The following is a 16,533-nucleotide window of genomic DNA, read 5'->3' as shown; positions in this document are numbered from 1 at the left end:
TCTTCTTGGGTTTAATTTAGATATTCTGTATTTGTTAAACCAATTAATCAATGACTATAGTATTTAGGAACAGGTACGAAAACTTAGAATGGTAATGGAAACAGAAGTCAAGTGATACAAGGAATCCGAGTCGGGTTCCGAGTGGGGAAACAGACCCAATAACTACACCTTGTCAAAATTATTTTAAAGGGGTTCTCTGAGAAATTGAATAAAATAAAAAAATGCACTACTAAATAACTTTATTCAGGAAAAATTAAGCAAAAAGATAATATGTATATAGTGCAGTTAGATTTTTAACCCCTTCATGATGAGGTATTTTTGGTTGTGCGTTTTTTTCTTCCCTTCTTCCCAGAGCCATAACTTTTTTATTTTTCCGTTAATATGGCCATGTGAGGGCTTGTTTTTTCGCGGGACGAGTTGTACTTTTGAACAACACCATTGTGTGTCCTGGAAAATAGGAAAAAATTCAAAGTGTGGTGAAATTGCAAAAAAAAGTGCAATCCCACAGTTGTTGTTTTGCTTTTTTACTAGGTTCACTAAATGTTCATACAAATAACAGAAAACTGATGGCACATCAACAACTAGTCTGAACAGGTGCATTCCAAAAAAACAGCTTACATATCAAAGTGAGGAAATGGTTGCACTCAATTGCATTAAGGCATATCAATGTGAAATACATGAAGTATGACTAGTGTAATGGCTTTTGAAATTTAGGAAAAACACATGAGATGCTTAGCACAAAATTTGGCCAAAAAATGTGAGGCTTGACCAAGTTATTAGCCAGAGGTAAGTGTTCACACTAGGCAGTTAGGTTAGGGACCCATTCGATCATGAGATTACCTTGACGTTGGTGAATGGGCTCACATTTTTTTCTGTACATGACAGTACACATGCGTCTTGAGTAATGACTACTGTTGACTAAACTGAGGAAGGGACGAGCAACCTAATACAGAGCCCAACTACGGGAGGGACATAGGGACAATCTTCACACAATCTAATTCTACCTAGCAACAACAGGGAATTTTGCTGATTGGAGGAAAAACTAACACAGAGAAATATATATTACAGGTTGTTCCCATTCGTTGGACACAACAAGGTTGGATGGTGAACTTTGGTGGACAGCCATTTTCAGGTCTCTCCAGAGCTGCTCAATTGGGTTTAGGTCAGGGCTCTGGCTGGGCCAGTCAAGAATGGTCACAGAGTTGTTCTGAAGCCACTCCTTTGTTATTTCAGCTGTGTGCTTAGGGTCATTGTCTTGTTGGAAGGAGAACCCTCGGCCAAGTCTGAGGTCCAGAGCACTCTGGAAGATTTTCATCCAGGATATCTCTGTACTTGGCCGCATTCAGGCTTCCTTCAATTGCAACCAGTCATCCTGTTCCTGTAGCTGAAAAACACGCCCATAGGATGATGCTGCCACCACCATGTTTCACTGTTGAGATTGTATTAGGCAGGTGATGAGCAGTGCCTGGTTTTCTCCACCCATACCACTTAAAATTATCACCAAAAAGTTCTATCTTCATCTCATCAGACCAGAGAATCTTATTTCTCATAGTCTGGGAGTCCTTCATGTGTTTTTTTTAGCAAACTCTATGAGGGCTTTCATATGTCTTGCACTGAGGAGAGGCTTCCGTTTTGCCACTCTGCCATAAAAGCCTGACTGATGGAGGGCTGCAGCGATAGTTGACTTGGTGGAACTTTCTCCTATCTCCCTACTGGAGCTCAGCCACAGTGATCTTGGGGTTCTTCTTTACCTCTCTCACCAAGGCTCTTCTGCCATGATTGCTCAGTTTGGCTGGACGGCCAGGTCTAGGAAGACTTCTGGTGGTCCAAAACTTCTTCCATTTAAGAATTATGGAGGCCACTGTGCTCTTAGGAACCTTGAGTACTGCACAAATTCTTTTATAACCTCTGTGCCTTACCACAATTCTGTCTCAAAGCTCCATGGCCAGTTCCTTTGACCTCATGATTCTCATTTGGTCTGACATGCAGTGAGGTCTTATATAGACAAGTGTGTGCCTTTACAAATCAAGTCATATCAGTTTAATTAAACACAGCTGGACTCCAATGAAGGAGTAGAACCATCTCAAGGAGGATCACAATGAAATGGACAGCATGTGACAAATATGAGTGTCTGAGCAAAGGGTCTGAATACTTATGACCTTGTGATATTTCACTTTTTCTTTAATAAATTTGCAAAAATTTCTACATTTCTCTTTTTTTCAGATAAGATGGGGTGCAGAGTGTACTTTAATGAGAAAAAAATGAACTTTTTTGCATTTACCAAATGGCTGCAATAAAACAAAGTGAAAATTGTAAAGGGGTCTGAATACTTTCCGTACCCACTGTATACGCCGACACCTGTATGTTACACTGTATATGCCGACACGTATATGTTATTCTGTATATCCTCGCTGTCATAATAATACCAATCATATCTTTGTGGTATTTTCCTGAAGAAGTCACATAGACTTTGAAACGCGTAGAATTAACCACCTGAGTTTTCTCCAACTATATTTGTATTTGTATTAATTATGGCAGCGCGGATATAATCCACATATCTCTACTATAACGTCTTTGATAAGGTCGCTTGCCGACTTGTGGATCTGCAGCAACTGATACGTACATGCATTCATTCTATACCATCAGGTGAGCAGTTCTTTGAAATTAATTGAAAAATCCGGGGGATTAGACCCTATTTGCGCGTTTTCTGTTTCCCAAATCTTACTAGTATTCTGTATATCCCGGCACCTGTATGAGTGAAAGCTCGTGAGGAGCTGAAAAGTTCATACACGTTCCAAGTAAAAGAATCAAGATTCACGTTATATGTGAATTCTGGAGTTCTTCACCAATTTATGATCATAGACTAGGAAGAACAACTGGACTTATGCTTTCAGTCTTAGTGCCGCAAATGTCCATCTTATTACTACAACTAAGACATAGATTGTTTACCAGTTCAAACGCTGACTAGTTTATTTTATGACTCCAGAGGAATGACTGTGCTTACAATGGTTATATTTAATTTACTGCAGTATGTACATCCAAAGTAGAAGGTACAGACTGGGAACCTGTTTTATTCATTAGCTTCCTGCAGGACTGCAAATTAGTTCCATCCTTAACTAAAAAACAGACAACCGATATCATCTGAAATTTATCCTTCACCAAACTCAGCAGCACCTGTTTTCAAGCGGAAAAAGGTTGAAGCAACACACACAAAAATCATGTTGTGAGGCAGTAGTAAAAAAAAATAAATTTTTTAAGAAAGCCATATTACCTAAAATTAATGCATATCAACCAAGGGTCACTTACAAAGAGCCAAAGGCCACATCAAGCCAAGCCATGAGGCTGCCGGTCAAAACACAAGGATGCAGGTCAGACATTAGACCTGAAGTCACAGGCTACATCAACCATGCGACTGAAGGCCCAACACCAGCCATGCCGCTGCAGGCTCATCAACCATAAGGCCACAGGCTCCACATAAACCATGAAGCTGTAGTTCAAACATTAAACATGAAGCAGCAGACTACAGGAGGCATGACATTTAGACTTCCCCAGGCTATTGTTATATTCCAGTGCCCATCTGGGCCAATGTACTCACTGTAATTCTTCCTAGAGGTTGCTATAAAACACCAAGATGGGTGCTTCATGATTCATGCCTGCGTCAGCATTGTGCTCAAGGTTCTTCTGTCTAAAGGACAGGAAACCACATTGAAGGAAAAAGTGAGATTTGCCTTGCCAAGTGTCTCAGAGAGAACACGAGATCCGATCAGTAGAACCTTGATCTGACCTTGACACTCCCAACATGGAAATAAAAATACATCCAGGATACGCTTGTGTGAACTGACAGCTTATTTGTATTTGTTTTCCTATTTTGACTTACACTTAAATAAGATTGTCCACTACAATATAATAATGCACCCATTGATTTAAACCCTATAAATAAGTATTTTTCCATATTTGCCTGTGAGCGGCGCTATCGCTGATCACTCTGTACTTATCACATGACCCCGGCTGCAGCAGACGCTGACATCTGCTGATGTTACATCAACTTCCGAACTCCCTTGCATCACCAATGAGTGACCCAGTCGCACGCACTCCGCCCAATTGACTGTGCTGTTGGCGGTGTTTCACTGCACGTCACGGCCCAGTATCCAGCGTACTTTTTCCTTCTCTCCTCTGCTTTCATTGGTCGCAAGGGTGTGCTGGATACTGGGCTGTGACACGCGGTGAAAAACTACCAACAGAACAATCAGGGGCAGTGCGTGCGACTGGTTTACGCCTCGGTGATGCAAGGAAGTCTGGGAGTTGATGTGACATCATCGGATGTCAGTGGCGGCTGCAGCCGGGGTCAAGTGATCACTACTAAGCGAGCAGCAACGGCGCCGCTCGCAGGCAAGAATGGCAAGAAGAGGTACGGTATTTACAAAAATACTTGCATAAAAGGTTTAAATCGATGGGCACATTATACATTGTAGTGAACAACCTCTTTAAGAGCCTACATTAAAAAAAGTGGATTCTTTATACAAAATTAAAAAAAAAATCAACAAAATAAAATTTATTACAAACATAGGAAAAACATAATAAATAACATTTCAGGCTTTTTATTACATAATAAAAAACCCACCCATCCCTCTCCCCTAACCCTATGGCCCTTGAACACCCAAACTAGCTCTCCCACTCGCCCTATAAAACTATTTTTTAAACTATATGCAGTATAAAAAAAAAAATGTACAGCTATTTACAAAAGCAGTCTTCAATCTCCACCCAGACCTAAAGCTGGTATCTTAATAAATTAAAAACTGGTGTACGGTGGGTTGGAATAGTCTGGTGAGGTGGAGGAACTAGTAGGCTGGCTTTCAGTGGGCCCACTGCTGGTGTAGGGAGTAGGGGGGCACTGATAAAATGTACTTAATAACTGAGAACCTGAAGTGGTCTGGGCAGGAGGGGGCTGAAGGGCAGAAAAATTAACAGGATCAGTCTGGATGGAGATAGACTTGACTCGGGGCTTTGGAAGGGAACGAGGAGGCAGTTCCCGCAGACCAGAGGCCCACCGGAGTGTATTTATTAGATCTCCAAGGTCTGGCAGGGATTCAGCAGTGTCAAAGAGTCCCGCGGCAGCATGCACAAATGACATGAAGTCATCTTGGTGCTCGGGTCGCATCTGTCGGCAATGAGATGCTAACCCGAATCCAAAAAAATCAAATCTGTCATTGCCTTCCACCCTCCGGTTAAAAGACATGGACTCAATTTCCCCTTCTAAATGCCTGTCTGTTACCCGGAGGGCTCTTCGACTCCGTCCACGGATGGAAGCTGTACGGGTTGGGAGCATGGGCCGTGTGACAGGGATGACTACTGGAATAGGTGAAACAGTAGAAATTGTGACAGCAGCTATTTTTGGGGTTGATGTCGATATCTCCTCTACCGGGGATGGTGGCGTGGCCACCCACGACGATTCCACCTGGTCTTCCAGATCCACCTCTACTCCCTGGATGGGCGCAGCAGATGTAGAAGGAGTGGGCTCGCTCTCCATCTGCTGCTGTTCATCATGTGGGGAAGGCGACTCAGCTAAGCTCTCTGTCTCCTGATAACTGCCTTGAGATCTGTTGGAAAAAACTTAAATTAAAATCAAATCTAAAGTGCACCAAACAGTGAAAATCATAACAGATGTATAAAATACTAACGTCCGAGGTTCACAGTTGGGCATGATGAACAATAGCTCATCGTAAAATGGCATCTTGCGGCGCTTTGAGGGAGAGATCCCACTTCGGATTGCCTGGCGTCTCTCCTTCAGGAAGCGGTCCCGCACCGACTTCCACCTCTGACGAACATCATCCTCTAGAATGAAAATCATGATGTAAAAATGCTTAAAAGGGACTGTCTGCACAGAATGACTGTTCCAACCAAGCACAGGCGCATGGTGCATCACGGCACAGCCAATCATAAATATACACCTTCACACCTGTTTGTTGTCCCTTTATCTCCACCCTCCCTGTGTTGACATAGTCCCTTTAAATAGCATCAAAGGTATGTATCGCTCGTCACTGCTGTGCACTATGGTGATGTCAGCTGAACCCCACGGTGTTCCATATTGAGTTTATTGATTCCATCTGCAATGTCGTGCATTAACCTCACCGATAACCCCCTGCTGTGGATGCGAGTATCCACCCCAGTCTGGGTATAGTATCTGGCATATCTCAATCCAGGCCCTGTCTCGGCGGTGGCGGTCAGTGTACCCAAAAGAGCCTTTGTCCCAAAGCAAAGGACGGGCCTGTACCTGCAAAAGATAATAAAGAAGGCCTCTTTATATATAGTTAAGTGCTTTTTAACAAACATTTTATAACAAAACATTTTATTTTAAACATACCCTAACATATTCATCAACATTTAAACACCACCATGATTCACCCCTTTTCCTAATGCACAGAATTGAAAAAAATGTCCCATTTGTAATACAGTATCCCAGAACTGAGAATAGAAAGTATGTGCCTAATGAACATTTATAAATGGTCTATAACATTGATGTGAAACATTTTGCTGGATGTGCAGTGCAGATGTTAATTTATTTTTTATATTAAGCATTGCTTATTTAGCGCTATCTTATTCCGCAACGCTTTACATACATTATCACTTCCTCAGATGGGGCTCACAATCTAAATCCCCTATGTATGTCTTTGGAATGTGGGAGGAAACCGGAGAACCCGGAGGAAACCCACAAACACGGGGAGAACATACAAACTCCTTGCAGATGTTGTCCTTGGTGGGATTTGAACCCAGGACCCCAGTGCTGCAAGGCTGTAGTGCTAACCACTGAGCCACCATGCTGACCTGTGGATAATTTGCCTGTTTTGATTTATTAGCTGGTGCTATTTTGCTGGAGAGAAAAAAAATAGGCTCCATCAAGATGACGGCCGCCTACACAGCAGCATCTATCGGAACACGGCTGGCGCCATTTTGATTAAGATAATTTTTTTTGATGACGAAATAAAAAATAAATGGTCATATTATCCAAAGTATAATGCTACAGTGCAGGCACCACTGTCGGCGCCTGCCTGATGAATGTAATTTTTTTTTTAAACAATATTATATGCAGTATGTAAAAAAGGGGACTTGTCACTGAGGGATCAGTGACCTGTCAGAAGCCATCCCTATGAAGTATGAATAGCTAATCAGAGCGCCACATGAAGACCCCCACAGACCACCCTGGAGCACAAGCAGATCATTAACACAAAACTGAAAATAAAGATTACACAACAACCACAAGACGGATTTAACCCCTTAGCGACAAAGCCAGTTTGCAGCTTAATGACCAGGCCAATTTTTACAATTCTGACCACTGTCTCTTTATGAGGTTATAACTCTGGAACGCTTTAATGGATCCCGCTGATTCTGAGATTGTTTTTTTGTGACATATTGTACTTCATGTTAGTGGTAAAATTTCTTCGATAAGTCTTGTGTTTATTTATGAAAAAAACGGAAATATGGCGAAAATTTTGCAATTTTAAAACTTTAAATTTTTATGCCTTTAAATCAGAGAGATGTGTCACACAAATTTCTTAATAAATAACATTTCCCACATGTCTACTTTATATCAGCACAATTTTGGAAGCAAAATGTTTTTTGTTAGGAAGTTATAAGGGTTAAAAGTTGACCAGCGATTTCTCATTTTTACAACAAAATTTACAAAACCATTTTTTTTTAGGGACCACATCATATTTAAAGTCATTTTGAAGGGTGTACATGACAGAAAATACCCCAAAGTGGCACCATTCTAAAAACTAGACCCCTCAAGGTGCTCAAAACCACATTCAAGAAGTTTATTAACCCTTTAAGTGCTTCACAGGAACTAAAGCAATGTGGAAGGAAAAAATTAACTTTTAACTTTTTTTTGCAAAAAACACCAAGGTTACTTACCGGTAGCCGGTTTTTCCGGAGCCCATGACGGCACACATGAGAGAGGGGATCGGCCCAGTCAGGACAGGAACCCTACTGAAGAAAAAAGGGGCGGTACCTCACCCTAGCTTCAGTTGGTTTACAGAGCATGAGAGGCCCCCCGGGTTAGTACACATGGTAAAACTATCACCACATTATATCTAACTAAAAAAAAAGCACCCAAACTATATTGCACACCAAAGGAGTGAAAAAGGGGGGGGAATATACAGGTGCCGTCATGGGCTCCGGAAAAACCGGCTACCGGTAAGTAACCTTGGTGTTTTCCCGTCTCCCATGATGGCACACATGAGAGACTTTTGTAGAATAAGACACCTTAGGAAGGGACCACCGCTTGAAGCACCCTTCTACCAAAGGTTAGGTCAGTAGAGGAAGGTAGATCAAGTCGGTAGTGCTTAAAAAAGGTTGAAGGTGAGGACCAAGTAGCGGCTTTACAAATCTGCTCAATCGATACCTCAGCCTTCTCTGCCCAGGAGGTAGCCACGGCTCTGGTGGAGTGAGCCTTGATGCCTTCTGGAACCGGAGCGCCACTTGCAGAGTAGGATAACATAATGGCCTCCCTGATCCATCTGGCAATGGTACTCTTAGCTACCCCGTGCCCTTTTCTACTACCCTGAAAGGCTACAAAAAGGGACTAATCTTCCCTCCACTGACTAGTTACTGACATATATTGTACTATGGCTCTTCTTACATCTAATGTATGGAACTTTTGCTCCCCAGGGTTTCTAGGATTGTTACAGAAAGACGGCAAGGAGATCTCCTGAGTCCTATGAAACTTTTGGACTACCTTGGGGAGATAGGCCGGGTCTGGTCTTAGAACCACTCGGTCATCCAAGATCTGTGTATATGGAGGACACATAGATAGAGCTTGTAGGTCGCTCACTCTTCGGGCTGATGTTAAGGTTACCAGTAAGACAGTTTTAAGTGTAAGTAGCTTTGGTGACAGCTCTAGTAGTGGTTCAAAGGGATCTTTGGTTAAGGCCTCTAAGACTAGGTTGAGGTCCCAGGGTGGTGTCTTTGGGATAATGACCGGCCTTGACCTGCCACAGGACTTTATGAATCGGGACACCCACCTATTGGCTGCTAAGTTGCAGTTATATAGGGCCCCCAAAGCTGAGACTTGGACTTTGAGTGTGTTAGTGGCTAACCCCAGTTGCAGCCCCGACTGTAAGAATTCTAGGATAGGTCCCACTGGCGCTCCATCCCCCAAGGGTTCCCCCAGGAAGTCTAGGAACTTTTTCCACGTTCTACCGTAGATTTGGGATGTTATAGGTTTCCTACTTTTCAACAGGGTGGAGACTAACCCTGGAGAGAATCTCTGGCGACTAAGTAGCGCCCTCTCAAATTCCAGGTTGCTAGATGGAAGCCTTTCACCTGAGAGTGGACCACTGGTCCCTGGGAAAGCAGGTCTGGAATCTCCGGTAATATCCATGGATCTGTCACCGACATGAGTCTCAGAAGGGAGAACCAAGGCCTCCTTGGCCAAAACGGAGCTATAAGAATTATTCTCGCTCGATCCTCCCCGATTTTCCTGACCACTACTGGGATCATTGTTATCGGGGGAAATGCATAGGCCAGGATGAACTTCCAGGGTATTTGTAGGGCATCTACTGCGAAGGGGTTTTCCCTTGGATTTAGTGACCAGAACTTCCTGACCTTCCGGTTGTGTGCGGTAGCGAACAGGTCTATTTCTGGTTTGCCCCAGGCCTGAACTATTTGTTGGAAGACTTGGGGGTTTAGGGACCATTCCCCTTGTCTTAGGTGCCTGCGACTCAGGAAGTCTGCCTGTATATTTTCTACCCCCTTTATGAGCAGTGCTGTGATGGACAACAGATGTTTTTCTGCTAGCTGGAAGAGTAGATCCAATATTTGCATGAGGCCCCGAGATCTCGTTCCCCCCTGGTGATTGATGTAGGCTACTACTGCCTGATTGTCCGTCATGACTCGGGTGTGGCGGCCCCGAAGTAAAGGAAGGAAATGTTTCACGGCTTTTTCCACTGCCCATAGTTCTTTTACATTTGAACCGTGATCCTTTTCTAGCGAGGACCAGGTCCCCTGTATTGAGTGGGATCTCAGGTGTGCGCCCCATCCTGTGGCACTCGCGTCTGTTGTAATGATGTCCTCGACTGGTTTTTGCCACGGGACACCAGCTGTTAGATTCTTTTCTACAGTCCACCAGAGCAGGGAATCTCTTACAGCCACTGAGAGACATAGTTTGCCTTCTAAATGTCCTTTTAATTGTTTCTGTGCTGACAGAACTTCCCACTGTACTTGCCTTAAGTGGTACTGCGCCCATGCTACTGCGGGTGTGCATGATGTCAACGAGCCTAAAAGGGACATTGCGTTCCTCAGTGTCATATTTGGTCTTTGTATTGCTGTGCGAGCTAGGCCTCTTATCTTGGTCACTTTGCTCTCTGGTAGGAGGCAGCGTTGTTGCTCGGAGTCCAATATCAACCCTAGGAAGGATTGCTCTTTTACTGGGGTTATCCTTGACTTGGGGATGTTTACTATCCATCCTAGTCCTACTAGAATTGCTATCACTTCCTTCACTTGATGTGCGCAGTGGGACTCCGACCTCCCAATTACAAGAAAGTCGTCTAGGTCTGGGACGATCACTATGTCCCAGGAACGAAGAAAAGACATTACTTCGGCCATCACTTTGGTGAATACTCTGGGGGCTGTAGACAGGCCAAACGGAAGGGCTGCGTATTGGTAGTGTTTCACCTGCCCCTGGACATAGAGCGCTACTCTCAAATATTTTTGATACTCCCGATGAATTGGGATGTGATAGTAGGCATCTTTTAAGTCTATCACTGCCATGAGGCAATGCTGGAACAGGATCTTTGTGGCCATGTTGATTGACTCCATTTTGAAGGAGCAATTGTCTACCCACTGATTGAGTCTCCTCAGGTTGACAATGGTTCTCCAAGAGCGGTCTGGTTTTTGTATTAAGAAGAGGTGGGGGGAGTAGAACCCCCTTCCTTCTTCTTGCACAGGGACTTCCTGTAGGACTTGTTTTTTCACTAGTCCCAAGACTTCCGTCTCCAGGGTCAGCTGTTGCTCTTGGGCTTTCCTTCTGGGTGTCATTATGAAGGTATGCCTGAGTGGATGGATGAATTTTATTTTTAAACCGTCCTTTATTATGTTTAGGACCCATGTACTGGAGGAGATATTTGCCCAGGCGGAAAGGAAGAGAGAAAGCCTTCCCCCTACCTCCGGCCCGATGTCATTGGGGAGATGTTTTGGAGGAAGTGGAGGGCCCTTTAAACATATAGCCCGATCCTCTTCTTTCTTTAAAGTCCCAGCTTTTTCTATCTCCCGGGGGACGACCCCTGTTAAATCTCCTCCTCCGAAAGGGCTGCTTTTTAGGTTCTCCCGGAAATCGGGGAAAAGCTTTTCTTCCTATCCCCCGCATATTCCAAAATCTCTTCTAGTTTTTTTCCGAAGAGGAATTGGCCATCGCATGGAATGGAACATAACCTATGTTTTGATGGTAAGTCTCCAGGACACCCTTTAAGTCATAGGGCTCGTCTTGCTGCATTTGACAGGCTTGCTGCTCTAGCTGTCAATCTTGCGGAATCTGCAGAGGAATCCGCTAGGAAAGCCGCTGCTCCGTGTACCAGTGTCAGATTAGACAGAATTTCGTCCCTAGGAACTCTATCCCTGATCTGGTCTTCTATTTGTTGTAGCCAGACCATGAGGGCACGAGCAGTACAGGTACCAGTTATCGCTGGCTTTAATCCACCTGCCGAAGCTTCCGATATATGTTTTAGGAAACCATCTGATTTTTATCAAGCGGGTCTTTCAACATGACCGAGTCCTCTAATGGTAGAGATACCTTTTTTGAGGATTTGGCTGTGGCCCCATCAATTCTTGGGACTTTTTCCCAGGTCTCTGAATCCTTTTGTTCAAAAGGGTACCTTCTTTTTGATGTAGAAGGCAAGCAAGCCCCCTGACCTCTCAGGTTTTTTCCATTCCCTGTCAATTAGGGCCTTTATTTTATCATTTACAGGGAAGGTGCGTTTTTTCCTTTCCTCCAATCCTCCAAACATCATATCCTCCAATGATTTAGGAGTCTTTTCCTCCTTAAGGCCCATTGTAGCCCTAATAGCTTTAACCAGCTTTTCCACATCCTCTGTTGGGAAACATGGACGGCCGCCTATATCGCTGTCCGAGGAGGATTCTGAGGACTGAGTAGAGGAAGAGGAGGTGGAGGGGGACAAGGATCTTTCCCGCCCCTTCTGCCCTGGCGAGGCCTCTGAATCAGAATCCCTTCTATGACCTCTTTTATCCTTCTTTTTAAGGGCTGCCTTTAGGGAACCTTTCACCTCATGCTGTATTAACGCCTTAAGGCTGGTTACCAAATCAGGGGTTTCCTCCTGTATAGTTTTATTTATACAGTCAGCTCAGAGGTCTTTCTGCCACGGATCTGCCAGTGGGTGTTTGCATAGGGCGCATTGTCTATTTTTGGTTTTGCTGCTGGCCTTCCTTGACCCCTAGTGATCAAACAGAGAAAAAAGGAACTCCGTTACCATAAGGGTGACATTCACGTAGATCACTCACCACCGCTGTCAATCAGGGGTAACGATCTCGGAGGCTCCTCAGATGCACTTGTGACGTTTCTTCTGGACGTCTCAGAGTCATGTCGGTCGCGTTTACGACTGCCGTTCCCACCACTCGAGCGGCTGCTCCTGGTATGCTGGCGGCCCGGCCTGGCATCTGGCGAGAGATCTTGCTGCTGTTGCTGCTGCTGTCGCTGCTGCTGATCTTGCCCCACTTCCATCATGAAGCCTTGGGCATGAGTGCATCTTCTGTGGTCATCCCCCTTATGTAAGGGAGATCCACTGCACTCTCCGCCTCCTCCGGTTACCCCCACAGCCCCTCCCCCCGCCATGCCGCCGGGATCTTATCTTGCCGGCCGGCGTTTTTCCCTATGGGAGCCGCCATCTTGGATCCTGGCGCCGCCTCCCGACGTCACGCGGGCACGCCCCTTCCCAGCGTGCCCTGCGTGTGACATCAGAGGGGCGCGACCCGGAAGCGGCCGCTCCTGACGCTGCTTTCTCCGTGCTCCAGGATGCGGCAGAGGGGGAGAGGGCGGCGCAGCAGCCACGGCAGAGCCCCAGGACGTGCTGCTTCTGCGCCCGCTAGGACACCGAGCCCCCGGGGGACCCGCGGACGGCGCTTCCCTCTGCCAACGCACAAACCTGCTCTCGTGCTGGCGTGGAGCAGGTTTGTGATCTTCAGTACACGGGTCCCTGTCAGGACAGGAAACCCAACTGAAGCGAGGGAGAGGTACCGCCCCTTTTATCTTCAGTAGGGTTCCTGTCCTGACTGGGCGGATTCCCTCTCTCATGTGTGCCGTCATGGGAGACGGGAAAATTTAATTCAGAACCAATTTTTTTTATTTTCACAAGGGTTAAAAGAGAAAATCAACCACAAAATTTGTTGTACAATTTCTCCTGAATACGCCGATACCCCATATGTGGGGGTAAACCACTTTTTCAGCACACGGCAAAGCTCGCAAGGGATGGAGCGCCGTTTGACTTTTTCAACGCAGAATTGGCTGGAATTGAGATCGGATGCCATGTTGCGTTCGGAGAGCCCTTAATATGCCTAAACAGTGGAAAACTCCAACAAGTGACCCCATTTTGGAAACTAGACCCATTAAGGAACTTATCTAGATGTGTGGTGAGCACTTTGAACCTTCAAGTGCTTCACAGAAGTTTATAACGTAGAGCCGTGAAAATAAGAAATCCATTTTTTTTCCAAAAAAATGATCTTTTCGCCCCCAAATTTTTATTTTTACAAGGGTAACAGGAGAAATTATACCGCCACAGTTATTGTGCGATTTGTCCCGAGTACGCTGGTACCCCATATGGGGGGGGGAACCACTGTTTGGGTGCATGGGAGAGCTTGGAAGGGAAGGAGTGCCATTTTGGAATGCAGACTTTGATAGAATGGTCTGCGGGCATCATGTTGCATTTGCAGAGCCCCTGATGGGCCTAAACAGTGGAAACCCCCCACAAGTGACCCCATTTTGGAAATTAACACCCTAAGGAACTTATCTAGATGTGTGGTGAGCACTTTGAACACCCAAGCGCTTCACAGAAGTTTATAAACTCAGAGCCGTGAAAATAAAGTCTTTTTTATTTCCACAAAAGTGATTTTTTTAGACCCCAATTTTTAGACCCCCAAAGTTGGTAAATAGTGGAAACCCCTCAATTCTTGCTCCAACCCTAACCCCAACAAACCCTTAACCCTAATCCTAACCCTAATTCGTCCTAACCCTAATTCTAACCCTAGCCCAACCCTAACCCTAGCCCAACCCTAACCCTAACCCTAGCCCAACCCTAACCCTAGCTCATCCCTAACCCTAGCCCTAACCCTAATGGAAAACTGAAAAAAAAAATTTCTTTATTTCATTATGTTTGCCTATATAAGGGGGTGATAAACGGGGGGGTTATGTACTATTTTTTTTATTTTGATCACTATGATCGTTTATCATAGTGATCAAAATAATGAATGGAATCTGCCAGCCGGAGCCGGCAGATTCCCGGCGGGTGCACTGCGCATGCGCCCGCCATTTTCAAGATGGCGGCGCCCATCGGAGGACGCCGGCGGGACGCGGGACCACCGGGAGGGGACAGAGGACCACGGAGAGGTACCGGGGGGGATCGGGGACCCTATTTCTCGCTCCTCTGATGTGCGATCACATCAGAGGAAAGAGAAATTTAATGCATAATCGCGGCTTTTTTTTTTTTGCGGCCACCATTATAGGGTTAATAATGGCGATCGCAAAAGAGGGGTCGGTAAAATCCGACCGATTCATGTTCTCTGGGGTCTCGGCTACCCCTGGCAGCCGAGACCCCGGAGAAAATCCGACACTGGGGGGCGCTATGTACTTCTCCACAGCGCCGTGAGTTAACGGCGCTGTGGTTTTAGTACACTCTATTACCGCCGTTAAAAGGCGTATCGGCGGTCGCTAAGGTGTTAATCTTCCAAGGTATCATTTTAATCAGTATAACGACGACAACCTGACACTGTGTGTAGGTTACTGTGCACCATCCTGCCGACAGGTTCCCTTTAAACAGAATCGGTCAGGACCCCTGACTATTCTTATAAGGCCACATTCACACACTCAGTATTTTACATCAGTATCTGTAAGCCAAAAGCAGGAGTGGGCGATAAATACAGAAGTGGTGACGTGTTTCTATGATACTTTTCCTCTAATTGTTCCACTCCTGGTTTTGGCTTTCAGATACTGATGTCAAATACTGACCAAACACTGAATGTGTGAACGTGGCCTAAGATGTAAATCTAAACCACGCTGCAGTCTTGATACAACAGTTCTGCAGGCTGTCAGTCACACACAGAGAGATATGATTAGAAGATCCAAGACACAACTAGTCCAGGGAAAGGGATGCTTCCTGCCAGATTAGTCCTGTCTTACAAATATATGCAATGCTGCAGGATCAAACTACACTCTTAACCCCTAAACGACCAAGCCATTTTGTAGGTTAAAGACCAGGCCTAAATTTTGAAATCAGATCACTGTCACTTTATTTATATGCTTATAACTCTGGAACGCTTCACCGGATCCTGTTGATTCTGAGAATGTTTTTTCGTGACATATTGTACTTCATGTTAGTGGTAAAAAAAAATTTGATATGACTTGCGTTTATTTATTGAAAATTTTTTTGCAATTTTCAAACTTTTAATTTTTATGCCCTTAAATCAGAGAGATATGTCACAAAAAATAGTTAATAAATAACATTTCCCACATGTCTACTTTACATCAGCACAATTTTGGAACCAAAATTTTTTTTATGTTAAGAAGTTATAAGGGTTAAAAGTTGACCAGCGATTTCTCATTTTTACAACAAAATTTACAAAACCATTTTTTTAGGGACCCCCTGACATTTGAAGTCACTTGGAGGGGTCAATATGACAGAAAATACCCAAAAGTGACACCATACGAAAAACTGCACCCCTCAAGGTGTTCAAAACCACATTCAAGAAGTTTATTAACCCTTTAGGTACTTCACTTTAAGCAATGTGGAAGGAAAAAATGAACATTTAACTTTTTTTCCCCAAAATTTATCTTTGGACACAATTTTTTTTTATTTTGTCAAGGGTTTCAGGAGAAAATGAAACAGAATATTTGTTGTGCAATTTCTCCTGAGTACACTGATACCCCATGTGTGAAAGAAGACCAATCTTTAGGCGCACGGCAGTGCTCAGAAGGGAAGGAGCATCATTTGAGATTTTGAATGTCAAATTGGCTGGAATCGAGAGTGGACGCCATGTCGCGTTTAGAGAGCCCCTGATGTACCTAAACAGTGGAACCCCACATAAGTGACACCATTTTGGAAAATAGAACTTATCTAAATGTGTGGTGAGCACTTTGAACTCCCTCAGTGCTTCACAGAAGGTTATAACGTAGAGCTGTAAAATTAAAAAATCATTTTTTTTCCACAAAAATGATCTTTTCCAACCCAATTTTTATTTTCCCAAGGGTAGCAGGACCCCAAAAGTTAGTTATTGTGCAATTTGTCCTGAGTACGCCGATATGTGGGGGTAAGCCACTTT

At 44.5% G+C, this 16,533-nt stretch overlaps 1 protein-coding gene across 1 annotated transcript in view; it reads right to left on the bottom strand.

The window, feature by feature from the left end:
• Positions 1-4,537: 4,537 nt before the first annotated feature.
• Positions 4,538-16,533, bottom strand: part of LOC141100197 (uncharacterized) — a 51,482-nt gene continuing 39,486 nt past the window's right edge. The window contains exons 9-11 of the mRNA XM_073588521.1: positions 6,130-6,271; positions 5,679-5,832; positions 4,538-5,597 (exon numbers count right to left, since the gene is read on the bottom strand). Of these exons, the coding sequence (XP_073444622.1) occupies positions 4,790-5,597; positions 5,679-5,832; positions 6,130-6,271 (1,104 nt within the window). The 3' untranslated portion in view covers positions 4,538-4,789. The remainder of the gene's footprint in view (positions 5,598-5,678; positions 5,833-6,129; positions 6,272-16,533) is intronic.

The sequence above is a fragment of the Dendrobates tinctorius genome, unplaced genomic scaffold (assembly GCF_039654945.1).
Source record: "Dendrobates tinctorius isolate UK_male_01 unplaced genomic scaffold, ASM3965494v1 ptg000103l, whole genome shotgun sequence".
NCBI classification, from domain to species: Eukaryota; Metazoa; Chordata; class Amphibia; order Anura; family Dendrobatidae; genus Dendrobates; species Dendrobates tinctorius.
This window is presented reverse-complemented; position numbering and strand designations above follow the sequence as displayed.